This window comes from Lepisma saccharinum, chromosome 3, assembly GCF_977018435.1.
Source record: "Lepisma saccharinum chromosome 3, izLepSacc3.1, whole genome shotgun sequence".
In the NCBI taxonomy this organism is placed as follows: domain Eukaryota; kingdom Metazoa; phylum Arthropoda; class Insecta; order Zygentoma; family Lepismatidae; genus Lepisma; species Lepisma saccharinum.
In genome coordinates, this window is record NC_139231.1 from 43,574,911 (window position 1) to 43,601,441 (window position 26,531).

The window sequence follows — 26,531 nt, forward strand, 5'->3', positions numbered from 1 at the left end:
AGACGAATGTTGGGTTTCTATGATATTTTATCTTAACCAAATATATTCGAGAAATTGTTTTAGATGAGAAATGAGTAATTCTGTAATACACTACCATCTGTATACGAATTTGGCAGTGTTGACTGAAATGGATTGGTGGACTTGATTTTAAATTAACTCAACACTCCTGTGTGTTTCTGAAGACATTTAATAATTTAACTGTGAAATAAGCCTTGTTTTCACAAATTCACGTCCAATATTGTTACTATTTCATGTTAAACTATTTATACAATACGATTTGTATATATATTCATTCATATCTGTATATGTAATATATATAGGGTGTTCGGGTAAAAGGCACGTAAGTCACAAACTCTGATTTATTGTTGCTATTTTTTAAGTTACATTCAATTTTCACGTTCCCGGTTTAAGCTCACTTGCAATTGCTCCTTTTCGGAGAACACAACACGACACTTTTTTGATGACATAGCTTTACTAGCAGAAAACGAGAGGACGGTGAATACTTGGTAGTCGGGCAATTGCGATGGCGGACAATTGCGATGAACACAGCTAGAAGAAAAAGGGCGGGTGGACATTGCGATGACATTTTAAATCTTCTATTAAATTGAAGGGTGACTTCTCTCTTACAAGAGAATTATGTGAAATATTGATATTTTCGAATAGAACACTGATTCCTCTCACAGTATCTCCAGGCTTGAGACTGGCAAGGTAGCTTGTAAACGTACTTGCATTACAACAACTTTTAGGTTAGGTTAGTGGTTCACCTGTCCTACCATTAATTTGTAAAATGTCCGAGATTTTGGCTTCATCACAATTGTCCGCCATTCGCAATTGTCCTAGATTCGAATACTTGAATGCCCACTCTGAGCATTCTGGACGAAAATAAATGTAAACAAGAGGGAGGGTATGGATATTTGGCAGAAAGTAAGAAAAAATAATGTTCCGATGTAAAGAAAAAGTTTGCCGGAATGTATTATAAGCATTGACATGAGCTTCAGTCGGAAGTAAAGTTGAGAATAGCAGTGGCAAAAGAAGCCCTTAATAGAAGAAAAAGTGTGGACCTTTGGACAAAGAACTAAGGCAACGACTAATGATTTTTGTGTGTGTGGAGTGTAGCGTGTAACGTGCCCGGAGTTAAAAGGTATGTTAATTCTACGCACTGTTTGGTTTTGTGAGCTGAGAATTGATAACTCCGATTTCTAATTGTTTAAGTGCTGAATTGGGGTAATTTTATTTCCATTGTCATGTTATCTTATCTGCTTTGCGCTCCGCCCTTGCTCAATGTTTGAAAATTGGTAAATACTGTATATCAGCTCTGTTTCACTGACATGTATATTTTTTGGTGCTATCCTAGTTTAGGGTTTTTAACAGTAAGGAAATGGGTAATCTAAATATTCTCAGTTAACAATATGTAAATATATGGGGTTTGCTACGTGTAAATCTGCGACGTACCAAGTTACAACAGCGCCATCTGCATTTCCTATATAAGAAGCTCACACGAGCCGAGAGCTCAAGTCTCTTTTTGGCTCCCAGATGCCAACTGGCAGACGTCTAGGGAAAGACCTACCTGCTAGAGAAGCCAAGCAGCAGCAGTGGAGGACTTGGTTCCCAGGTTCAAACCCCGGGAAGCCCCCGACCAGGTCGCTCCTTAAGAGATGAAGCCCTTAACGACCTGGTTCCCACGAGCAATCCTCGGGAAGCCCCGGCTGGGTCTCCCCAAGGACTGTGGTTCCCAGGTTCAAACCTCGGCTAGTCCTCGACCAGAGAGACCTGTAATAGATGCGTCCCGGTAAAGTTTCGGTTCCCAGGTTCGAAACCCAGGTAGTCCCCGGCCTGTTCTTTCTCTCCCTCTTTCTAGTCTTTTTTAAGTTTACTTTATGGAAGCGACTCCCAAGTTCAAACTCCGGGAAGTCCGCGGTCGGTTCTTTCTTCCCCTCCTTTTCTTTTTCTCTAATAAGTATATGTTCGGAAAGTGGCAGAGGGGGAAAGGTTTATCTTTGGATTTAACAAGTAAATGTCTCAAGTGGGTCAGAAGTCTAACTTTAAAAAACGGGTTTTAAAATAAATTAAGATTGGCTCGTCTGGTTCGGATAAATCCAGCTCATTTAACTGAGTTAAGGTTTGTTATTTGGCGATGAAGTTGTTTGAAACTGAGATAAAGTTGTTTTTACTGTAAGTCAGAGTTGTTTATTTAGCGCCTAACCGAGATAAATATGTTACAGAAAAGGGTGTATTTTTGTCACCGGGTTAGTGTAGAGCCCGGATACCTCCGTAGAAAAAAGAAGTGTTATGCATCTCCTTGTTTTAATAAGCCAAAATATGTAATAAAACCTTTCTTATCTTTTGGAATTTCCATATTTCACGGCGTAGCTAGTTACCTGCGTCCTGGCCACTTTATTGGTCACTTACACACCCAGCAAGCCCTGAGCTATTGTAGAGTCTTGTGTTCGTCGACTGTATTTAGCAGAGTTAGCATTTATGGGTAAACTTTGCAATGCCGCCCACTTTGTTCAAGTGTTTAGAGTGTTGTAATACGGCTCTGCGCAGGCAGTGTATTAGCAGTGTCGTAGACCAGGGGTGTTGCAAGCGTTGTATTGTCCGGAACCCTGAGCACTATGAAGAAATTAGGAAGAGCAACTAGAAGCTTCAGAAATGTGACTATGGCGACGAATGTATAGTGTGAATGGATAGACGAAATAAGAAATAAAAGCAGGGTTGTTAAAGAACCAGGAAGCCATAATTCTAAGGGGTGTAGTGGGTTCCGCTGCAGGACCGAAACCTGTTTTCTCGCACAATTTAATTTCGGTCTAAGTTGCGAATTGTTCAGTTGAAAAAAGATTCCTCCACCGTATTTAAATTGATGCTGGAAAAAAGGTTCCTGGACCAAATTTAAATTCATCCGGAAAGGTTCCTTGGACCGAATTTAAATTGATTCGAAAAAAAGGTTCCTGGAGCGAATTTAAATCGATCCGGAAAAAAGGATCCTGGACCGTATTTAAATTGATTCAGAAAAGAAGATTCTTGGACCGTTTTCAAATTCGGAGTTCCGACATTTGCGACACCGTCATTTGCGACACTAAGGCAAAAACTTTTTTTTTTCCCCGTCATAAGCGACACTGCTTGGATTTTCTCCTACGATTTCTAATTTGTTTACCAGAATTAGCGACATTTGCGTACGTGCAGCAGCAATAGCGTCTCTGAAGAAAGTATTTCCCGAGGCTCAGATCAGTGGTTGTAATTATCACTTTAACCAATGTTTGTGGCGAAAGGTGCAGGAGTTGGGACTGACAGACGATTACAAAACAGATCCAGACGTGCGGCTGTGTATAAGAATGTGTTCAGCTCTGGCTCACCTCCCTGTGGCTGATGTCGATGATAGATGGCTGTGTGTGATGGAAGATGCGCCAAACCACGACATATTGAGAAAATTTTTGGATTATTTCGTTGAACAGTGGATGAACAACTCTGTTTTCGACATTTCCACGTGGAACTGCTCCCAAACGCGGCACAAGACTAACAATGCAGTCGAGGGATGGAACCATACAGTTAATGTATTGACGGAAAAGTCAAGTCCTAACGTGTACCAATTAGTGAAGACTAAGATTAGAAGCTGTGTACAACGACTACTTATGTGAGAGGAGGGCCTTGAATCTTAAAGGGAAACGTAGACGACGTCAGTACATTACATTAGATGAGAAGATGGATTCTTCAAATTCATCAGGAAGAAAGTCCTTGGACCGTATTTAAATTGATCCGGTGTCACGTACACAAACTGCATTGCTATAAAGGACAATAGATGGCAGCATGCAAAAGGAACAACGGTTATATGAGGTGATGCATAAAGCAGTTTAGAAAGTGGTTAAGAGAGGGCACCACCCAGGAGAACTTATACGATTGTAAATAGAGACAATGGAAAGAGCAGATATGATGAAATAGTGATTGTATATATTAATACTAATTATGAGGAAATAAATAAATAAATTTAACATAATAACAGGATATAAATAAGGAGAAAAGGGGAATTATCATTCAGTAATGGCATAAGTGATTAATATACAAAAGTAAAGAAGTCGAATGGTAATTTCTATTCTGTGTCTATTACAGTTCCCACGAACTGAGAGTTTCGTGTGGCTTTTGGGTTGTTTTCCCCTGGTGTAGCGCCATTTCTCGGCAGCACCCAAGCACATTTGGAAGCGCATAACTGTAGCTCCAAGTTAAGGTAGCGCCGGCTAGGCGGCGATCTTTAACTAACCCCTTTCTCTTTGTTTGTCTGGGGGATTGATTTTATTAATATTTCCGTAAATTTGGATCGAAAAAGAAAAGGAAGAAGAAATATTATTGATTACAAGAAGGAGAAGCCTTAGCGATTATAAGAAGAAGAAGAAGCCTTATTAATTGCATGAAGAAGGCACCTTAATCATTATAAGAAGAAGATGCCATATTAATTAAGAGGCTATAAGAAGAAGATGCCATATTAACTATAAGAAGAAGATGTCATATTAATTAAGAGGCTTTAAGAAGAAGATGCCACATTAATTATAAGAAGAAGATGCCATAAGAAGAAGATGCCATAAGAAGAAGAGGCCATATTGATTACAAGAAGAAGAAGCTCAAGGAAGATTAGCTACAATAGAAGAATAATATTGTATAAAAGGATTCACAAAGATATCAATATTTGTATATAATTATTCAAGAATATAGTACGAATTGTACCCTCCGTAGTGGGTTAAATCTGTTGTTTCCTTTCATATATGCTTAGCGTTAGTAACCTTGGTCTGTGCCCAGAGGTATCTCATTGTCTCTCCCCTGTGCTAAGCTGGTAGGTGCTTACGTGAGAGGACGTGGCATTGATTAATGGCGACCAACGTGTGGGGCACGATACAGGCTAGAGGTTGAAATAACGCGAAGAATAAGAATTTGGAAAGATAAGTAAAGCAAAAATGGAAGAAGGAAAATATATATGTTGTGGCGAAGAAGGAAATAAGGAAGAAATAATACAGTGTAAGATATGTGAAGAAATGAAACACTGGTTATGTGAAGGCATCCGGAAAGAAAAATATGAGAAGATATGTGAAAGGGGAGAAGGATACGAATGCAAGGAATGCAGGAAAGTAAAGTTAAAGGAAAAGGAAGGAAAGAAAGAAGAACAAAACACGATGGAGATGTTGATGAAAATGATGATGGAAATAAAAGAAAGTCAAGATCAAAACAGCAAAGAAGTTAAAGAAAGGTTGGAGGAAAATAATCGAAAAATAGAAGAAAACAGCAAAGAAATTAAAGAAAGGTTGGAAGAAAAAATAGAAGAGATGGCAGAAGTATGTGAAGAAAACAGGAAAGCATTTGAGAGAAAGATAGAAGAAATGATAAGAATGGCAGATGAAAGACATGAAGAAACTAATAGAAAGATCGAAAAGGAAGCTTCAAGAGTGAATGGAGAATGCCAGCAGAGGAGTACAAGATTAGAAAACAAAATTTTGGCAAATAAGAAGCAGATAGATATTAACATCTCCAAAATAGATGAAGTGGAAAACAGAGTACAAGAAATGAAAATTGTGACAGAAGAAACAATAGTAAAAGAAACTTTGAAATGTAGAGAAATGATAATTAGAGAGCGACAAGAAGTTAGGGAAGAATTAGAGGAGAGTAATAAGAAAATACAAACCCTCGAAAGTAAGATCGACAAAGGAAAGAAAGAGAGTAAAGTACAATGGAGAGAAATAATTTCTAAAATAGAGGATATGAGAATACAAGATAAGCCAATAGGTTTCAATAGAGAAGGAAATGATGAAAAAGGAGAGTACGAAAAGAAAAGAATAAAAAAGGAAAGTAGTAGTGATGAATCGAATACAGAAGAGGAAATAAAGCATGAAAGGAATCATCAGAGAAAGAAAAGGAAATGGAAAGGTAGTGAAGAAGGGAGCGACAATGGAAGATGGTTGGACAAGGTAAATGGAACTAATTTGGAAGAGGAAAGATATAAGACAAGAATCCCTAAACCTAATGAATTACAACACTTGCCCAAGTTTAATGGAAATATATCTGACAAGTGCCCACGAAAATTCCTGAAGGAACTAACAACTAACGTGAAGCTATTGAGGATACCAAGAAATATGATACTAGACTTAATCGAAGGATGTTTTGAAAAGTCTGCGGCAGGCTGGTATCAGTTAAATCAGCACAAGTTTGGAACATTCGAAGAGTTCAGTAAAAAATTTTTGGAATATTATTGTAGCGAGGAAATTAAGGAAAGGCAATTGGAGACATTAAAAAGAAAATATATAGATTGGTCAAAGGTTGAGAGTTTGGAAGCACATACATGGGAAACGTTAAGGAGCTTCAGAAATTTGAATGAAAAGTGGAATGAGGAAGAGTTGGTTAGGCAAGTGATACAAACACTACCAATATGGACGCAAAGAGCGGTGGCTGTAGTAAAAATAAGGAAGGTGGAAGAATTGATGGAATACCTTAGGACAGATGACATGCTGAAAAAGACTCAAAGGTCATGGGATAAAGAAAAGGAAGGTAGATATTATCCTAAGAGACATCAGCCTGAAGAGGAACAACGTCCAGAGCAGAAATTCCGAAAACAAGAATTCGGGATTAGGAACATAGAAGTCAGAAATGCATATAGAGGCAGAGGAAGAGGATTCTTAGAAGATAACGGAAACGGCAGAAGGCGAACTAATGTTCAGGAAGAGCAAAGAAATTATGATAGAAGGAATACAGGACCGTGGAGAGGAAATCGCGGATATAGAGGAAGAAATGATTATTGGCAAAATGTGAATCGAAGAAACTCAGAAAGAAGGATGGAAATAGATGAAAGGCAACATAGAGGAAACAATTACAACGACAGGAACGAGATGGGAAATCCTGAGATAAATGAAGAGCGAAGAGAAGCAGTGGAATTAGTCAGGAGCCAAGTGCAGAACGAAGTAGGAAATGCTGGATGGCAGCAGATAAATGAGGAGTCGAGGAATGTGGAATCGGTCGAAAGGCTAAACTTGTAGAGCTCTCGCAGCAACTCCCAGGTGTGAGAGCAAAGGAAAATGATGAATATATGAAGGGAGAACATACGATAAATGAAGAAGGAATTCTGAAGTTATTTTTAATTGGAGAGCCGAGTTTTGAAAACCTAAAACCTGGAAGATCATTATATGTGGAAGCAGAAATAATTGAAATTAAGGTTAAGTGCCTGATCGATTGTGGGAGTGTCGTCGAAGTAATGAGCTATACATTTTGGCAGAGAATTAAAGAGAAATACCCACAAGCAAAATTAGACGCTTCTGAAAAGGACAAAGTCAGATTAGTTATGGCTGCGGGAAACGAAGACTACAAAATTCAGGACACGGTACGCATAATGATGAGCATCAAAGGAGCGAATTTCGAAGTAAAATTTCTGGTGATAAAGGGTTTGAGGTGTGATATAATCCTAGGAGTACCATTCTTAGATAATTACAATGGGCACATACACATAAAAGAAAAACGGCTAAATCTAGAATCAATGGAGAATATGAAAGTAGATATCCCTATGGAAGATGAAATAAAAGGTTCTGAGAGCGAAATAGGCATTAGGAAGCAAAGCCTTGTATATCATAAACATGATGCAGTATATAAGAAGAAAGACTACGATGATATACTTGAAAATGAAAATATAAAAGGTGAATATGAAAAAGAGGTCGAAAGAGAGGACCATAAATATAATGCATCGAAAGAAGAAATACAAGCCAAAGTGGATGAGTGTCATTGGATCTCAGAAAATGAAAAAGAAGATTTAAGATATATTTTGTTGAGACATAGGGGAATATTTAGCCAGCGCCCAGGGGTGACGGATGTATACACCTATAGGATTGAGGTAGACACAGCTAGTCCAATAGTGTCAAAGCAATATCCTATACCCTTTGCAAAGAGAGAAGCGGTAGAAAAGGAATTGAAGAAATGGTTAAGTTGGGGGATAATAGAGAACTCTAATAGCGTACACGTAAGCCCAATGCACGTGGTAGACAAACCGGACGGAGGTGTGAGGCCCGTACTGGATTTAAGGGAGCTAAATAAACACGTGCTACTCCCCAGAAATCAAGTAGAAAGGATAAATGAATTACTACACACTTTTTCAGGCAGCATATACTTCACATCATTTGATTTGACTTTGGGATACTTTCAGGTAGAAATAGAAGAAGAGTCTAGAAAATATACAGCGTTTCGATATGGATCAAGGTTATTCCAATTTAGAAGGCTCCCATATGGTCTAAATTCATCAGTGTCAGCTTTTATGACGGCTCTAAATAGAATATTTAGTATAGAAACGAGAGAATGGCTTGCTATATATGTTGATGATATGTGTATACATACGAAAGATTGGGAGACACACATAGAAAAAATAGATTGGGTATTAAGTAAATTGGCAGAAGCAGGATTAACTGTCAAATTGGAGAAGTGCTCTTTTGCAAGGAAGGAAATACGTTTCCTAGGACATGTACTATCTGGAGGTGAAATAAAGATGTGTCCAGACAAAAATGATGCTATAAGCAAGTTCCCAAGGCCAAACACAAGGAAACAACTCCAAAGATTCCTGGGAGTATGTAATTGGCGATCAAAATTTATACACAATTTCGCAAGCAAAGCCAAGCCATTGTACGAACTTCTAAGAAAACATATAAAATGGAAATGGGAAGAAAACGAAGAGGAGGCTTTCCAAAGACTTAAGCAAGACCTTATACAAGCACCAGCTATAAGCCAACCTGATTTCGGGAAAATGTTCTTTTTAGGTACCGATGCATCAAACATTGGATTGGGAGCATACTTATTTCAGAAGAACGAATCCAATGAGGATAATGTGATACAATATGCTAGCAGAAGCTTGAAGAATTTTGAAAGAGCATATACGATAAGTGAGCTAGAGTGTCTGGCGATAATATTTGGAATAGAAAAGTTCTCGGCATATCTGAAAGGCAGAAGATTCAAGGTGGTGTGTGATCACAAGAGTCTAGTTTGGTTAAATTCTGCAAGACAGTGGAATGCAAGGCTTACGAGATGGGCGATCTTACTGCAACAGTACAGTTTTGATGTTATAGATATAAAAGGAAAGGAAAACCATGTTGCAGATACTCTAAGTAGAGCACCTTTGAAGAGAAATCAGGAACCAGAGGAAGTTATTAGGCTGGAAATCAACGCTATCGCTGAGGAAGAAGTAAATGGTATTAAAGAAGAGGAATGGCGAGTTGGAATAGAGGAAGATGAGGAATTAAGGGATATTATCAAGGTGTTGGAAGAAGAGGAAGGAAACAAGAAAACAAGGATGTCTAAGATAAAGAACAGATATAAAGTTATAAATGGCATCGTTTTCCAAGTCAGTTATGAGAATCCGAACCAAGTAAGGATAAGGGTACCACGAACCTTGATAAGAAGAGTACTCGAGGTCGTGCATGAAGGATCTGGCCATTTCGGAGTTGACAAAACGTTGAGATTAGCTAGAAGGTTTTACGTATGGAAGACTATGAAGAGTGACGTTGTTAACCATGTGAGAAATTGTACAGTTTGCGTACAAACTAAACCTTCAAAGATAAAATTTAGGACAGAAGAATTACATATTATCGCTAAATGGCCATTAGACATGGTTTCTATAGATCTAATTGGACCATTACCTAGGTCTAAGGGATTTTTGTATATATTGACATGTGTGGACATATGTAGCAAGTTTATCATGTGCTATCCTTTAAAGAAAGCCACAACCAAAGAGATAGTCAAGAAGTTGGATGAAGGATTCATCAAACATTATGGTAGTCCAAAGAAAATGTTGACAGACAACGGGACTCAATTTACTTCAGAGTATTTCAAGGAGTATCTATATTTTAAAGGGATAAAATTGATTAATGTAACAAGATACCATCCAAGTTCAAATCCAATTGAGCGTTACAATGGAGAGATTGTGAGGTTACTCAGAATGTACTGTCATGATCATCATACAAGATGGTATGCAGTAATTAACAGGATAGTTCTATTATTAAATAACTCTATATCAGCTGAGGCAAATATGAGTCCGACAGAGATTTTCTTGGGATATGAAGCAGAGCCGATGATTTTTGATGATTTAGAATGGCCAAAGAAGGTTATGGAAAGAGGAACAAGGAAAGAATTTTTTAATGATCTGTATAACAAAAGAAAAAAGAGGACGTCAAAAGAGGAAGTGAAAGGAAAGAAGATAGAAGTAAAGAGGGGTGATATAGTTTATTGTAAAACACACCCAATAAGTAAGGCCATTGACCGTACAATTAAAAAACTGTTTTTCAAATACGAAGGTCTGTATATTGTATTAGAAACGTTTAGGAACACTATAGTCATACAAGATATGGTGACAAAGGAAGTAAGAAGAGAAAACTTAGATAATGTAAAAAGATATAATTGTACGGAAGAAGTTAAACAAATGTTGAAAAGTACACATGAGACGTGAATAGTAAGAATGGATGTTGAAGAAAATTTTTCCTTGCATACGAAACTTCTCAAAAGGAAAAATTTTGCCCAGAGGAGGGGAATTTTGTGTCACGTACACAAACTGCATTGCTATAAAGGACAATAGATGGCAGCATGCAAAAGGAACAACGGTTATATGAGGTGATGCATAAAGCAGTTTAGAAAGTGGTTAAGAGAGGGCACCACCCAGGAGAACTTATACGATTGTAAATAGAGACAATGGAAAGAGCAGATATGATGAAATAGTGATTGTATATATTAATACTAATTATGAGGAAATAAATAAATAAATTTAACATAATAACAGGATATAAATAAGGAGAAAAGGGGAATTATCATTCAGTAATGGCATAAGTGATTAATATACAAAAGTAAAGAAGTCGAATGGTAATTTCTATTCTGTGTCTATTACAGTTCCCACGAACTGAGAGTTTCGTGTGGCTTTTGGGTTGTTTTCCCCTGGTGTAGCGCCATTTCTCGGCAGCACCCAAGCACATTTGGAAGCGCATACACTGTAGCTCCAAGTTAAGGTAGCGCCGGCTAGGCGGCGATCTTTAACTAACCCCTTTCTCTTTGTTTGTCTGGGGGATTGATTTTATTAATATTTCCGTAAATTTGGATCGAAAAAGAAAAGGAAGAAGAAATATTATTGATTACAAGAAGGAGAAGCCTTAGCGATTATAAGAAGAAGAAGAAGCCTTATTAATTGCATGAAGAAGGCACCTTAATCATTATAAGAAGAAGATGCCATATTAATTAAGAGGCTATAAGAAGAAGATGCCATATTAACTATAAGAAGAAGATGTCATATTAATTAAGAGGCTTTAAGAAGAAGATGCCACATTAATTATAAGAAGAAGATGCCATAAGAAGAAGAGGCCATATTGATTACAAGAAGAAGAAGCTCAAGGAAGATTAGCTACAATAGAAGAATAATATTGTATAAAAGGATTCACAAAGATATCAATATTTGTATATAATTATTCAAGAATATAGTACGAATTGTACCCTCCGTAGTGGGTTAAATCTGTTGTTTCCTTTCATATATGCTTAGCGTTAGTAACCTTGGTCTGTGCCCAGAGGTATCTCATTGTCTCTCCCCTGTGCTAAGCTGGTAGGTGCTTACGTGAGAGGACGTGGCACGGAAAAATGGTTCCTGGGCTGAATTGAAATACTTAACATATAAAAAGGTTCTTTACGGTCCGGAACACATTTACGCTTGCTGATTTTCTCTCCTGGACCGGAATTGAATTTATTTAAAATTGCTGGACCTTTAACAACCCTGAATAAAAGTATATTGGATGGAGTTGGTGAAGGAAGAGCAATGCTGTAAGTGTTCAAGAAAAGGTAAAGACATTGGTTTGGCCAATGAATATATACAATGAGTTTCTGATTTCGTTGAAATTGTCTCACTTCGGTCCCTGAAATTTCCCAGCGGAGGAAAAATTTACACTTCCTTCAAAATATTCGGCGAAAGGGGATTCGGCAAAACTGGAATTTCCCCTTTTGCCGAAAATTTTGCTTGGGTGAGATATTTTTCTGTGGGCCATTCGGCGAAACGTGAGTAAACCCATACAGACTATATGTTTTATAAATTTTTGACACAAATTTTCTCATGTGAAAGGGTTGGAAATTGTGTACGTCATAAAATGGGTTTCTATGGAATCTGGAAAATTTTCTGTGGAAAAATATGAAATTCTACTTGAATTCTGCTGCCTTGTCTTAAACATAATGCAGAATATTATTAAAATTTCTACATCGTTCGTATTTGTAGCAACTTGACACTGGGTAGGCTTACTGAACTTGCGTAACACCTTGCGTAAGTGTATAATGGCATCACTGGTGATATTTATTTCCATGTTGGGTGATATCTTACCATCATTACTGGACCGAAAAACTTGAGGAATTCAAGTACTATTGTCTTCAGATATGAAAAGCCAAGGTCTTTAAAGTCGAACACGAGTACCATGCCTCCGAAGTAAAATGACTGATTGAAGAGGAGGAAATCTAGATTAGTGAAGATACATCTCCAGAAGACTTGCGTCGTCACCTGTGACGAATAGATGTTTCCTGGAAAAATAAGGATGGATGTGTTACAGTTGTCGGTCATAGTATGTTTTACATGAGCATGAAATTTGAATGCATACGCATCGAACTTTTGAATTGCAGCTCAATTAAGGGTGTTCAAACCGTATTACCTCTGTTTTTATATAGTTTAATAGATGGTTGATTAACTTTGAATGTTGATTAAAGGACAAGAAGTGATGATTGCCAATGAATTGACATGCGATATTCAACACATGCGACATTAAACATACGCGTTAATGGGATAAACTGTCACGTTGCCAACGTTTTCTAATGTCAAGTGTGTTAGAGATCAAACAAAGAAGAAAATGACGTCACACATAATATACTTGAATTTGCATGCTTCATAAAATGTTACAGATGTAAATATTTAGTTATGTTAATCAAAATATGGAATTATATATAGACTTACAATTGTGAAAATAGCAATTTTCATTAATCAATGCTAAATTCAAATACGAAATATGCTTTACTTTCTGTTACCAAAACAGTGGATTACCAAACTAAGGTTTACTGGACATTAATTGTAACGTAGAATTTAAACACAAAATATGATTTATTTTGTTTCGAAAACAATGGATTATAAGGCTTTATTTCAACTGGTGGAACGTGAATCTCCTTCTGTTGTCCAAAAGTATAGATTTACGAGATTGACTAAAACTACGTTGAACATTGCATGAAGTAATAGGAGCATATTTAAAATATGCAATGGATGGATTTCATCGCGAAATTTGTGTGTAGAAATGTACTTCTAAAGAAGGGGAAGTATACATAACACCATTCAAATAATGTCCTAATCTTAAAAAACATGACAAACATGTAATTTTATGTTGTCACAATAGTGGCTCTCCAACGAAATGGCGTACTTTGTGCAAGAAAGAATATATTGAAATTGGATCATTTGTATTATTACATTAAAGAACGTTTACTTACGTACTCGAATAATGTTGATCATTCTTCCAAGGGCATCTCTTTCTTGAAGAATCTTATATATTTCCTGGCGGTAATATAAATTCGTGTTTTCAGAAACTAAGAGTGGGACTGCGTACTCTTGGCACTCCTGTCTGAATTTATAATATTTCTGTAACTGGAAATATAGAAGAACATTGTGAGGCGTGACATTTTGTTCGTAAATTAGTGTTAAATTTAAGGGCTAGCACACATATATACTATAGCATGTTCGTTATGTTGACCCTGATGCTCTTACCCCCCCCCCCCCCACACACACACATTTACCCACACCATTACAGAAACACGCATACTGACGCATACGAAACGGAATTAATCATAGAATCGTGGTCCTGTAAAGCTTGATGCCAACTGAGACGCGGAAAGCGCAGCAACAGAACGCAACAGCCCCGTTTCGGGCGTGTCGGTGGGCTTCAAGTTTAGACTACAGTGGGGGTCGAGCATAACACTTGCCGGAGCTAAACCAAAGAGACGCGGAATTTCACGACAGGGCATTAAGAGACTCGACCAAGGGAAAATTTCCACCCTAGAAACCTGCAGATTTCTGGCACGAAAATTCCGCGTTTCGCTGTAGTGGGCGTTACACCATTTGATTTCAAGAGAAGCCGATAACATAATTTTGCTTTCTGTTTCGGCGTTTCTTCGCGCCTCAGTGGGCGTCAAGCTCTAGGCTTATCGCTCACTGAGACGCCGGAAACGCGCCACCCCGCACCTGCAAATGCAAAATTCACTATACCTTTCTGAGGGTAGTCCCTCTATGTACCGCACCACCATGCTCCGAACCACGCCTCGGCGCGGAATATTTCTCATGCTCGGCTACAACGCGGCCGAGCATGACGCTTGCCGGAGTAAAACGAAGAGACGCGGCATTACGCGAGAGGACATTTGGAGAAACGGTCAACGGAAAATTTTCACCTTAGAAACCTGCATACTTCAAGCACGGAAATTCCGCGCTTTGGTTCCACGCGTTTCGCTGTAGTGAGCGTTACACCAGAAGTTCTGTTGCCGCGTGGGCGTTAAGCATAACTCGGATTTTTAACAGAAATAAAGGCAATATAGTGTTTCTCTTATTCATATATCTACACATTATTTATTTAAATTTCCTGTGACAAATTATTTAGTCCTGTTTGTTCAATTTTGCTAGAAGTTTAATTATAGGCCAAAACTAGAACGATGTAGCCCAATCGTGACGACTTCGGCGACAGAATAGTCGATTTAACGAACTGTGTAACTCCAGGGTAACTGAATTGGAATTCTGGTTAAGGAATGGATAAGGATAATGAAAAATTGAAGATAAATATGTAGACAAAGAAAGCAGAGACACGCATGAAATAGTACTTTAAAAGATGGTAGTTGCCCTTGCATTTGGTGCTACACTCTGTCTCAGGTATCTCTGGATCAAGTCTCTGCCCAAGTAGTGACGCGAGACGGTTCCATAAATGAACACGTGAGAAGAACGGGATTGCGTGGAGGGGAAAGTGACTGCAGTTACCAGCTTCCTATCAGCAGATACTGCTTCGCTCTGCCCACTCGATTTCCTCCCTTCTTTGACGCTATGCCCGAAATGAATGAATCAATCATAATTTTCAAAACGAACCTTGCTAAACATTTGTGCTTCTCCAAGAAACAGCTTACTTCGACGTGAAAGACTAGAAGAAATGAGCATTTGCAGTATAATTACTAGAGACCTGATATTAAAGAGATTTTTTTTATACTTCAACACGGATCATGGAATAAATAACAACAGTGTTGATAATTATCTTCCACCAACAAGATTACATGGTTTTGACTTCCCTTGTTTTCCCTTTTACAGCCCACATTCCTTTTTTTACCCTTCTTTAAAAACATTTTGCTTTCTGGTCACTATATTGACTAGTTTTTCAGCCTATGCACATTCAATTTTCTTCCCTCTTTAAAAAAACATCTTGCTTGGTCCCTTTATTGACAAGACATCAAATATTTTGAACGACTGTATTTATTCTGAACAAAACATTCAAGAATTGTATATTTGATGCAGCTTAGAGGAACGAGAGAACAAGGGCCTTGCTCCATGAGTGTTGGGGAGTAAGTTGCAGCGATTGTTGGAACAATGTGATCTGGGCTTAAGCACTAACAAACGCATTGTAAGCGGCACGACGGTTGGGTTGAAAGTGTACGTGTCAGTTAGATTTAGACTTTTATTGTATACTTTTTTTAGAATAGTTTTAACTTTACTGTGTGGCAGTGAGTGCTTATTGAGTGTCAGTGAAATGGCGAGGTACAAGTGGCAGCAAGCTATGGAATGCAGTAAGCTGTTTCAAGGAAGATTTCATCTAAACGAATGGTAAGATAACACTGAGGAACAAATTTGAACTTTTTGTTTTGCCGCTGGATGAAAGTAGACGATCTTTAATAAATCGGGTGCGCTGATTTCAAAAATCTTAACTAAAATGCTCTTATCACGTACCATTTCTGTCGGAAACCATTTTGAAAAATGTTCACCGCACATTAATAGAAGGGTAAAATATAGCATTTTGCTCCAAACCTTAATGTGATAATGTGAATTTTAGTAATACATTGGGTTCATAGAATACCAAATACGATTGTAAATTATGTAGTTATGACATGCACTAAAATTTGCAGTTGCAGTAAAATAGTAAATATTAAAGTAAACAGTAAACGTAACGCACGTTCAAAACATATCTTAGAATGATTTTCGCTTGTAGCAGGCGTGTTGAACATCTGAGACTGTGTTCCAGCAGGAATCCGCTAGTAACCTGGGAGACCATCTGCCTTTATAACGTTTTTCCATTTCTGCGATTTGTTGGTGAAAGAGCTCGCCCTGCTCGTCACTCACTGCACCCAGATTAAAGGGGAAAATGTCTAAATGGGAACAGAGAAAGTGTATCTTGAGAGACATATTGCATCCCATTTCTTTGTATGTTGCCAGCATACGTTCTACAAGTTCAGAGTAATTGTGAGCCCTATGGTTGCCAAGGAAATTGCGACACACACCCTTGAACGCACCTCATGGTGCTTTCTCACATTCACTTAACAGTTCTTTAAAATTGGGATCGTTCATTACTTCCCAGATTTGAGGGCCAACAAAAATTCCTCGCTTACACCAAGAAATTTGCTTCGTAAGTACTCAAACCCTTTTCCTTCTTTGTTCATGGCCTTCACAAAGTTCTTCATTACGTAACCCCAACTTGATGTGCAGTGGGTGGAGTAACACATTGTTGGCGTCGACAAGATGTTTGTGAGTGACACTTTTTTCTCCAGGTGTGTAACACTCTGTGGGGCCAGTGTTTAGTTTTGTAATGCATGTCCTTTGCTCTGCTGTCCCATAGACAGAGGAAACAACTGAATTTCGTGAAACCTGATTGCATCCCCAAAATCATTCCCAGTACCTTCAGATCAGCACAGATTTTCCTCTGGTGTTTGTCGTAGCTAACACTTGTGAGAATCAAAGCAATGTTTTCATATGTTTCCTTCATTTTACTCGCATGAGCAACTGGCACTGAAGGTTTCTCATTTCCATTATGCAGGAGGACCGCCTTCAAGTTAGTTTTTGACGCATCGATGAATAACTTCCATTCGTCTGATTTATAGTTTTCTCCCAACTCCTGCATTAATCCAGTGACATTGTTGCAGTATACCAGGGACCCATTCATAGAAAAAAGGGAGAAAATTTTAGTTGACGTTTTTTGAACGTAATACTTGTCCCTGGTTCCAGCAGGTTCCACCCTTGCAGTCTTGAAACCAGCAGTTCCGCTTCTTTCTTTGTAAGGTTCAAATCACGTACTAAATTATTTAATTCTGGCTGGGTGATAAAATGCGGTGTCTTCCGTGACTTGAAAGTCAGGATCATGTCCGAGAGAAGATATCGGTTCATCTAAGGAAGTTTCTGTTTCCTCTTCCAACGACCATTTCAATGGTGGCTTTGGAACAGGTAATGTCTCATCATGTTGCACTGGTCTTATAGCAGAAGGTAAATTTGGATACTATAGGATATTTTGGGATTTTCTTGAGAATACCGTAACATTAGTTAAACAGAAGTAACAATCAGTAACGTGATCTCGATGTTCGCGCCATACCATGGGAACAGCAAAGGGCATGGATAGATGGGTACCATATAACCACCCTTGTAAATATCGCGAAAATCTACTGCAACAGACATGAGGAGCCCACCCTTTATCTCGGTCTCCGATTTTGCATCCGAAATATAGCTCGAAAGCTTTCTTCACTATTGGTGTAATTGAGTTTCGTTGGGATTTTGTCGTGAACTCACCTCACATATAGCAAACAGATTGGGTGAATTTACACAGTTACGAGGCATCACTGCGCTATTTCCAAATACCACACAAAACAATCGCAATGAAGCACACAACCTACACTTCGAGCGAACAGAACGCAACTGATAAAGACATAGTACAATAAGTCACCTTACCTCTTTAACAGACTTTTCTCTACTCTTATCTTACTTATTTAGTAAAAAAATAAACAACAATGTTTGCTCTTTTTTGTTGTCGTTACAATGCTTTCTTCATATTACGCAGGAAAAACAGCCACACATGTTCTCTTGAGGAATCCTTTTATATCATATGGCGAAAAAAAAAGCTTTGTCACATTTAATTCAATTTTGTGTTATTTCAAAAACTAGACGTGGTGGAGAAAAAGAACATCATTTTCGTGTTTAGCAAGTCAAAAAACATAGAAATAGGTTGTTTTCCGGTCGCGGCAATTTTCGTTGTCGCTTTACTTTACCTTCACAAAAGGAAATGTAAAAAGACTATAGTTTATTTTTGTACTCCATACTTTACTTAATACGAAATTTGGGGTGTAAGGGGTGCTCCTTCCATGTAGTGCACCCAATAGTAGTCAACATCACTTCCACGTAGTACAACCTGGACTGCAGACTAACGAGGTTCTGGCGACTCGCGCCATGGCCAGTATAATTCTGTGTCGTATTGTGTTTTGTCCTTATTTGTGCTGAGCGCCCTTTTTAGCACCAAGGTAAGGAAATCAGACACGTTTTTATTTTTGTTATGATAAGGGGCTGGACCCCGTATAGTGTGATGGGTGCAAAATAGCCTCAGTGCTGACGCACCCAAAAATGTTTAATTCAAATTCAAATTAATACGAAATTTAATGTATCCCTTTTTACATATGAATGCCATACTGTGCTTTCATTTAAAATAATATTTTTAGTGGAGTGCAAGAATAAACTGCAGTCCTTTTACATTTCCTTTTTTGTCAATACTTTTCCCTTCTTTTCTCCATTTTAGAGCAAATTTGTTTCCATTTATAATCCGGTCTCAAATAATTACATATGTTTAGATAGGCCTACAAATATGCAATGCACGTAGGGTCAGTACGGATCGCATTAAGGTATACTACAAGTTACATGACCCTCAGCCGCGAGTTTGATATAACTGACTTAGAAACTTACCCTTTTCAGCGCTTCCTCTTGGTCGTACTTCTCCGCTCGTAAGAAGGATACGAGGAAACAATCATCCAAGCGAGACCGAAGATCCTGAACACCTGTACATAATAAGAGATTTACATTTTTAATTCTTGCTGGTAACGTCTATTTTATGGTAAATTCTTAGCGAAATTATAGCATATCAACCCTATATAAGTTTACATAGTATGTGGATCGAGTACACTGAGAAAAAAGTCTGGTTGGCTGCAACAAATCCTAGTTACAAGAACCAAATTCCTTGTTTGTTATACGCGAGCAAAACGTTGAGGTTCCTTGTACAAAATTATTTGATTGACTTAATTTTGTTCATCCAACCAAATCTCTTGTATGGTGTATCTAATTGGGGGTAGTTCTCTGAACAAGATAATTGGTACCATCAACCAAATCAATTTGTTGGCAGTAAAGGATCTTTTGCTGAAATTATTATTAAAAATATTAAAAGGCATGACAACCCCAGGGGGACAAGAGAGAATTTCCCCCACCAAGAATTTTGTCCTACAAGAATCCAGTTGGTAAAGGAATTATTTTCCTACTTTATAAATACCTGACATATATATGTAAGCTATAGAATGAATGTATACTATATATATAGGCTATATATAGATATATAAATATAACTATATATATATATATACATATACATTCATTCTATATCTTATATATATATATGTCAGGTATTTATAAAGTAGCTAACTAATTCCTTTACCAACTGGATTCTTGTAGGACAAAATTGTTGGTGGAGGAAATTCCCCCGACCTCCAGGATTTCACACTCTACTTTTCAATACATCGAAGTCAGTCGTTACCCATATATATTTCATAATGTGTATATCATATTAATAATAATTTACACATATATACATGTGTATGTATGCATGTATGTATGTATGCATATCGCGTGTGCGTAAATTGAGTTCTTCCCCCTCCCTCACCAGTCTTCAATGATTTCACATCCTAGAGTAAAGAAAGTTCCTGTTAGTTTCAGTGGTATGCAGGTGCGATGCATACCCCCCCCCCCTGATTTTAGTGCCCGGCGACAGGTTAAGTTTGCAGCAACTTTTCGCATATATGGAACAAAAACATGCACAGAATGTAGTTGAACTGTAATACTGCCAATTTCTTCACAGTCTGAGATATGAACAGCTTGGCGGTTGAGGCAAGACTAGCACGGGAAATGCTGAGTGCCAGTTCTCGAGTGGACTAATACATAAAACCTGCTGCAAACTTAACCTGTCGCGGAGCTTAGCACAGATCGAAAATTCCCCCCAGAGATCACATATTCTGATAAACAAAGCCAGGTATCCTACTGACTAGACCACCATGGTTGAAAGCAGCCATTGCAATATCACTATATATTTATGCATTATGTTTTATATCAGCATATTTCACCATAGCTACAAAATCTGTGTGGTGTACTCCATTTTCACACTGTCATGATAAACAACAAATTATACCTTAAAGCGGATGTTCCCTAATTATTTCGTTTCATGGCACTCTTAGTGTTTCAAGATTTTTCCGTGGCGCCAAAGTCAGAATGTAGGCCTATCTAATACTTGTAAAGCTCGGTTAGTCTGGTTATGTTGCTTCCATTAAGTTAAATAATAAATGCATGTTTCAAATGCAGTAACATTTTACATGTAAAAAGTACTAAATAATCACATATTTGGAAGTAAGTGAAATTTCATGGAACATTTCACAGTGCTTCTATAAGCCAGCCACGGTGCCGCAGCACACACTTTGGGAACCAGTGCCTTGAAGTATTATTAAACCCTTCAATAGAGGGGGAAAATTAGGTCTATTATTGATAGCTATAGTACATTGTATTAAACCTTCATTAGGAAAATAAACTTAATTACTTACAACATTCCACTTATCCAAAGAAAAAATGCAGGTCACCCTTTTGTCACACACGCACAGTAGTGAGAGTTGTTTGCAATGGTACGAGCCATCATGTGGTTCTGAATGTATTAAATGACCTGTAGGAAGGTGGGTGGTTTGGCTTGGTCATTTAGGCTTGTTAATATTGCATGTTTTATTTTACATATTATTGTAATATTCAGTTTATGTACCATCATCAAGAATGGATGGAGTTAGAAGCAGCAGCATTGAAAATCAGTGTAAAATGCTTGTGAAACATGTGACAAAGTGTCTTCAAGTCAGAGACTTATCCCATTTCGCACTCTTGTATACACATACACACAATGGTGTCTCGCATAATGGACATAATCCATTCCAGGACAACATGCTTTTATGGGACACTGTTGCCCACAGGTTACTGTAGGAATAACTTTAATCTGTTACCGATCCACGTCGAAGGCCTTGAATATAAAAGCCACCACCAATGTTCGAAATGCTACGAATTTTCCAATTTTTAAAGATATAGGAAATATAGTATGTACAATAGTTCTAGCCTGTGTACATACATTTGTTGTGTAGAATGTTCATTGTGTGAGGCACAACTGTATTTTTAATATGCAGAGAAGAGAAAATTAAAGGGAAGAAAATATGAATGCTCCTATAATGGTATGAAGTGTCTAATATGGATTTCCACCCTACATTATACTACTCCAATTCACAAGTATACAAAATTATTAAGACAGGGAGGTTTACATTAATTTTACAATGTGTAGCATGTGTTTAATTTGTTTTTACAATTTACTATTTATATGTTGTTCGTTCAGAAATTGTAGACATAGTAAGATCTCACACTTACCAAAGTAGCACTTGTATATTGCTGGAGGCACTAATAGAGAGCATTTGTTCAGGATTAACCTAAAATCAAGACACCATATTCTTACCCATATGTACAAGTAATGAATAACACTGGACCTATGGTAAATATTTGGTGCATGTATTTTGAAGCCAAACATAGAACAATGAAATGTTATGCATATTTTGTTGTCTCAAGTCCAAATTTAATAATACTAACACTGAAGAAAATATGTAAAATTTATTTTACAGCTCTTAGTAAAAAAAGGATTACAAATAAAATTTGCTTGTAGGCATGGAAACAGTAATAATGTTAAAGAGGCATAGATTTTTGTTGTCCTTCAATCTTTGAATGTCTCCAGGAATCTACAACAGAAAAAAATTACATATTTAGGAGTTTGATGTATTACCACTGAAATTTTGTAATATCTTTACAAATAGTAATGTTTTTAGTGATTTAGGACATATTTTATTGTCAACATTTTTCCATCTACCTATAACACATACTTCTACATATTTAAAAAAAAAAGTATGTAATTTTATACAGGGTATCGCAAAACTCTTTCAACAACGTTTGGGAGCTGGTAGATATCACAAAAACAAGTTACTTTTCCCTATAAAGTTTACCTCGAAAGCGCTTAGTTTCTGCGCTATAAGCGCTTAAAGTCTATCCTGTACGTATGCAACCCAACACAGCAAACGCTTGCTCTGACATAACTAGCAGGGGCGCGTGGTAGGGTTGCCACTAGCGTTCCTCCTTAAGAGAGACTACTTAAAAACAACATCTTGGTAGTCTTCCCTGAGCAAAATCCAAAACATTAATGGTACTTGCGATGTTGTAAGAAGCATTGACAGTATTTATAAACTGACCAAGACAAATAATGGGCAGACTGAAATTCAAGATTACTCATTCTAAAATATCTCCATAATTGATTGATTGATTTGGTTTATTTTAATTCGCTTTTGTGCCACCTTTGGCTAATCGCGAAGATGAGGATGATATGATGAAATAACAAATGACACCAATGTCTAGACCAGGATTTAAACCCGAGACATCTGGCGCCGTTGCGAGCTGTGCTAACCACATCACCACGGAGTGTTTCGTGTATCATGCAATACCAACAATTGCAAGGAACACGTGAGATAGATGAAATCCACGAACGAACAATGTAAGCATGATGTGTTTGCTGCCTCGTTTCGAACAAGCAGACTGTAATGTTATTACAATTTATTTATTAGAAAATTGTGAACTAGCGCTATTGCAAATCGAGTTCGTTATAAAAAGCAGGCTGAAAAGAAAGAAAAATCTCCGGCAGATGATTATTATTGAGCCACTTCGGTGACTGAGTACGTTTAGTGATCAACACATGATCTCTCTCTACCGAATGTTCCGGACACGAGTTCCGACCTGGACAAAAATGTCACCAGACCTTTTGTCCTCGTATTTACTATTTGCCCGAAAGTGCAGGAAAATTTCGTACAATGAGAATAATATAAATTCACAAGAATTATTCCGGAAATTCATCTAGATGTCAGAATCTCGCTCGTTTGCTACAAAACGTTGTTTCCAGGGTGAACTAAAAGTTGACATTTTGGTGCCTTCCGAAAATATTACTCTTACATTTCGATGATGATATCAAGTTACTACAATGAATAATAAATATGTACAATTTATGACGTGTACTCAATGGTTTAATTTTGATTATTTTTTTCATGTTCCATGATAAGAATTCAAAGCAAAGACACAAAATGAGAAAACTAATTCGCACACATGAAAAGAGTGTAAATCACGAGGATTTCTCTTGATGTACCAATATCAAACGATTTCGTGAAGTGCAGAACAAACTAGTACAGGCAGTAAGTATGCACCGAACTCAATGTAATTTCTTTCAATGAAATATTCCTACAACTTCTTTAATAGAGCTTTCAAGATTAACCAGTTTGAGTGGAGAGAAAGAGATGGAGAGAGAGAGAAGGGGGGGAGTTTTTAATTCGCATGTTCCTAGTATTGCAAATAATCGTTGGAATTTTCTTAATAACAATTTTTAAAACACATATTTTTTCTTACATGCATATCAGTTGTCAGTAAAATTTATAGGTTGCCACTGTTTTCTAAAATAAGCTAGGGATCTTGGGTTCGAATCCCGGCTTGGGCATGTATGTTTGTGAGTGTCCATTCATCAATTTATTCATATCATCATTACTCATCACCATCGTCGTAAATTAGCCAAAAGTGGCACAAACAGCTAAGTAAAATAAAGCAAATCAATCAAGCAATGAATCAATCAATCATTAAATTAAAAGAGCCTCGCAATTATTTCCTTATGAGACAACACGATTAGCAATAACGCTAGCACAGATAGGAATAATTTTCAAATAAATTGTAATAACCCGGGTTCGAGTCCTGGTCGAGCCTGCATTTTTCGCTGAAAATTTCTACATTTCATTCTGCGTGTTCGAAACGAGGCAGCAAACACATCATGCTTACATTGTTCGTTCGTGGATTTCCTCTATCTCACGTGTTCCTTGCAATTGTTGATATTGCATGATACACGAAACACTCCGTGGTGATGTGGTTAGCACAGCTCGCAACGGCGTCAGGTGTCTCGGGTTTAAATCCTGGTCTAGACATTGGTGTCATTTGTTATTTCATCATATCATCCTCATCTTCGCGATTATCCAAAGGTGGCAGAAAAGCGAATTAAAATGAACCAAATCAATCAATCAATTATGGAGATATTTTAGAATGAGTAATCTTGAATTTCAGTCTGCCCATTATTTGTCTTGGTCAGTTTATAAATACTGTCAATGCTTCTTACAACATCGCAAGTACCATTAATGTTTTGGATTTTGCTCAGGGAAGACTACCAAGTTGTTGTTTTGAAGTCGTCTCCCTTAACGAAGAACGCTAGTGGCAACCTTGCCACGCACCCCTGGTAGATATGTCAGAGCAAGCGTTTGCTGTGTTGGGTTGCATACGTACAGAATAGACTTTAAGCGCTTATAGCGCAGAAACTTTATAGGGAAACGTTACTTGTTTTTGTGATATCTACCAGCACCCAAGCGTTGTTGAAAGAGTTTTGCGACACCCTGTATATTTCAAAAAGGTTTATTTTACATATTGTACATATTTCATCATTTTGTAATTGTTCAAAAGAATGAAATTATGTAGCCCAATGAGAATTTTAACTCAGGGCTCCACCACATGTCATTGTAGTATAAAGGAAGCTGTCATTTTTTATGCTTACTGCAATACATATTGTTTTTTTTTCGTTAAAATTGCCATGCTTTGATGGGTGATAAGTTCACAGCAAAAGAAAAAGATGCACGGCTTCGAAAAAGGAAAAAAAATATATAGTGCTCCCCTGTGCTTTGCACCACGCGCCGTGAAGGCGTATAGGGGATGTGGAGTTATGGCCCCACACTTTCTTCTTCACGGGCGAAGGTAGGGGTGATGTGATCAACACCACGACCCTTGGGTGCCTTTACTCCCCAGAGTTTCCTCCAGGTACCTACCCATTTTATAAGATGCTTGGTGGGCGCCAAAGCTGCTTGAACAAGTGGACAAAAACCCGGTTCTCCCCCAACAGGAATTGAACCTGAGTCTCTCACATGGTAGTTTGACAGCCTAACAACTGAGCGTCAGTGGCTTTAATCCGTATTGAATTAATCGCTTCAGAAATGGTTGTGTTAAAAGGGCTGAGCCGATACCAATTTGAACCAATATCGATACAGATCCCGATACTCTTACTGATTCCCACCGATACCGGTACTTCAAAATTACAATAATTAAAATTTGTTCACAATATTTACCAATACGCATGAATTTGCAAGACATTTGGTTCAGAGTATTCAACAATTATATCAGAATATTAAAATGGATATTATGTACAAAAAAATACAGCTTTTCATAAGAAATATAAAGAAAGTTTGAATTTTGCATAATTTTCAAGATAATTACACTCCATGAAAATGTCACGCAGCATTTTCGTATACCTCGTGAAAGGTCAACATGCCGGAAAAGTATCGGCTGGTATCGGCCGATACCGATACATCGGTATCGATATCGGCTCAGCTCTAGTTAAAAGTTAAAAATTTAAAAATGTTTTCCTAACTTTTTCATAAAACTATTAGTTAATGAAAACCATGTAAAAATACTACTTATTCATATTATTCTATTGTTAAATACATATCTAAAGTTTGCAAGAAGCTGGTTTCACAATCTCACCTTTTCGATTAGGCTAAGCTTGTTTTCAGTCTCTTGTCATTTTTAAGCATTAATGCAATGAAATATAATAAATTGCTTACCCGTATTTACGCGTGTATAGTGCGCACCCTGGTTTTTGATGGGTAAAAGTGACAAAACATTATATCTCGTATATAATGCGCAGTACAATCCAGTTTCAAGAAATGGCTTTCTTAGTTGTAGGTCGAAAAGCTGTTGCTATGCTGATCATTAGTGGATGAATTGAATTTATTAAAAATTCCCGGATCTTTAACAACCCTGATTAAAAGATAGCCGAAATGGCTACTTCTGTCATGAAATGGATATTCCCAATACCCAGAACCATGTCACTCACAAACTTCCAATTTCGATCCTATGGTAATTTCTTTATCTCTCCCGATATTGACATTTTGGACAAATATTTATCCTAAATGTTTTCATTAATTAATTTCTGGGGGTTACGGCACAAATTTGCAAATAAAAGTATTAGAAATATGTAGAAACGTAAAAATCCTGGTGCAAGTATATTTTACGGCTATTGCGTGACGTTTGAAACACTGTATATTAGGTTTCTCATTTGAGTGTAAAAAAGAATGCTTCGTAACGACCTTTT

General features: G+C 37.5%; 2 protein-coding genes across 4 annotated transcripts in view; one reads left to right on the plus strand and one right to left on the minus strand.

The window, feature by feature from the left end:
• Sema2a (Semaphorin 2a) overlaps positions 1-26,531 on the plus strand; it is a 1,542,453-nt gene that overhangs the window by 15,308 nt on the left and 1,500,614 nt on the right. The gene's annotated exons all lie outside the window — the stretch shown is intronic.
• Positions 1-26,531, minus strand: part of LOC145985768 (clavesin-1-like) — a 51,155-nt gene that overhangs the window by 14,660 nt on the left and 9,964 nt on the right. Inside the window, exons 3-5 of one of the 2 annotated variants that reach the window (XM_083119845.1) lie at positions 18,953-19,044; positions 13,486-13,639; positions 12,344-12,537 (exon numbers count right to left, since the gene is read on the minus strand). In XM_083119845.1, the coding sequence (XP_082975971.1) occupies positions 12,344-12,537; positions 13,486-13,639; positions 18,953-19,044 (440 nt within the window). The remainder of the gene's footprint in view (positions 1-12,343; positions 12,538-13,485; positions 13,640-18,952; positions 19,045-26,531) is intronic. The other variant, XM_083119846.1, reaches the window with a different exon arrangement.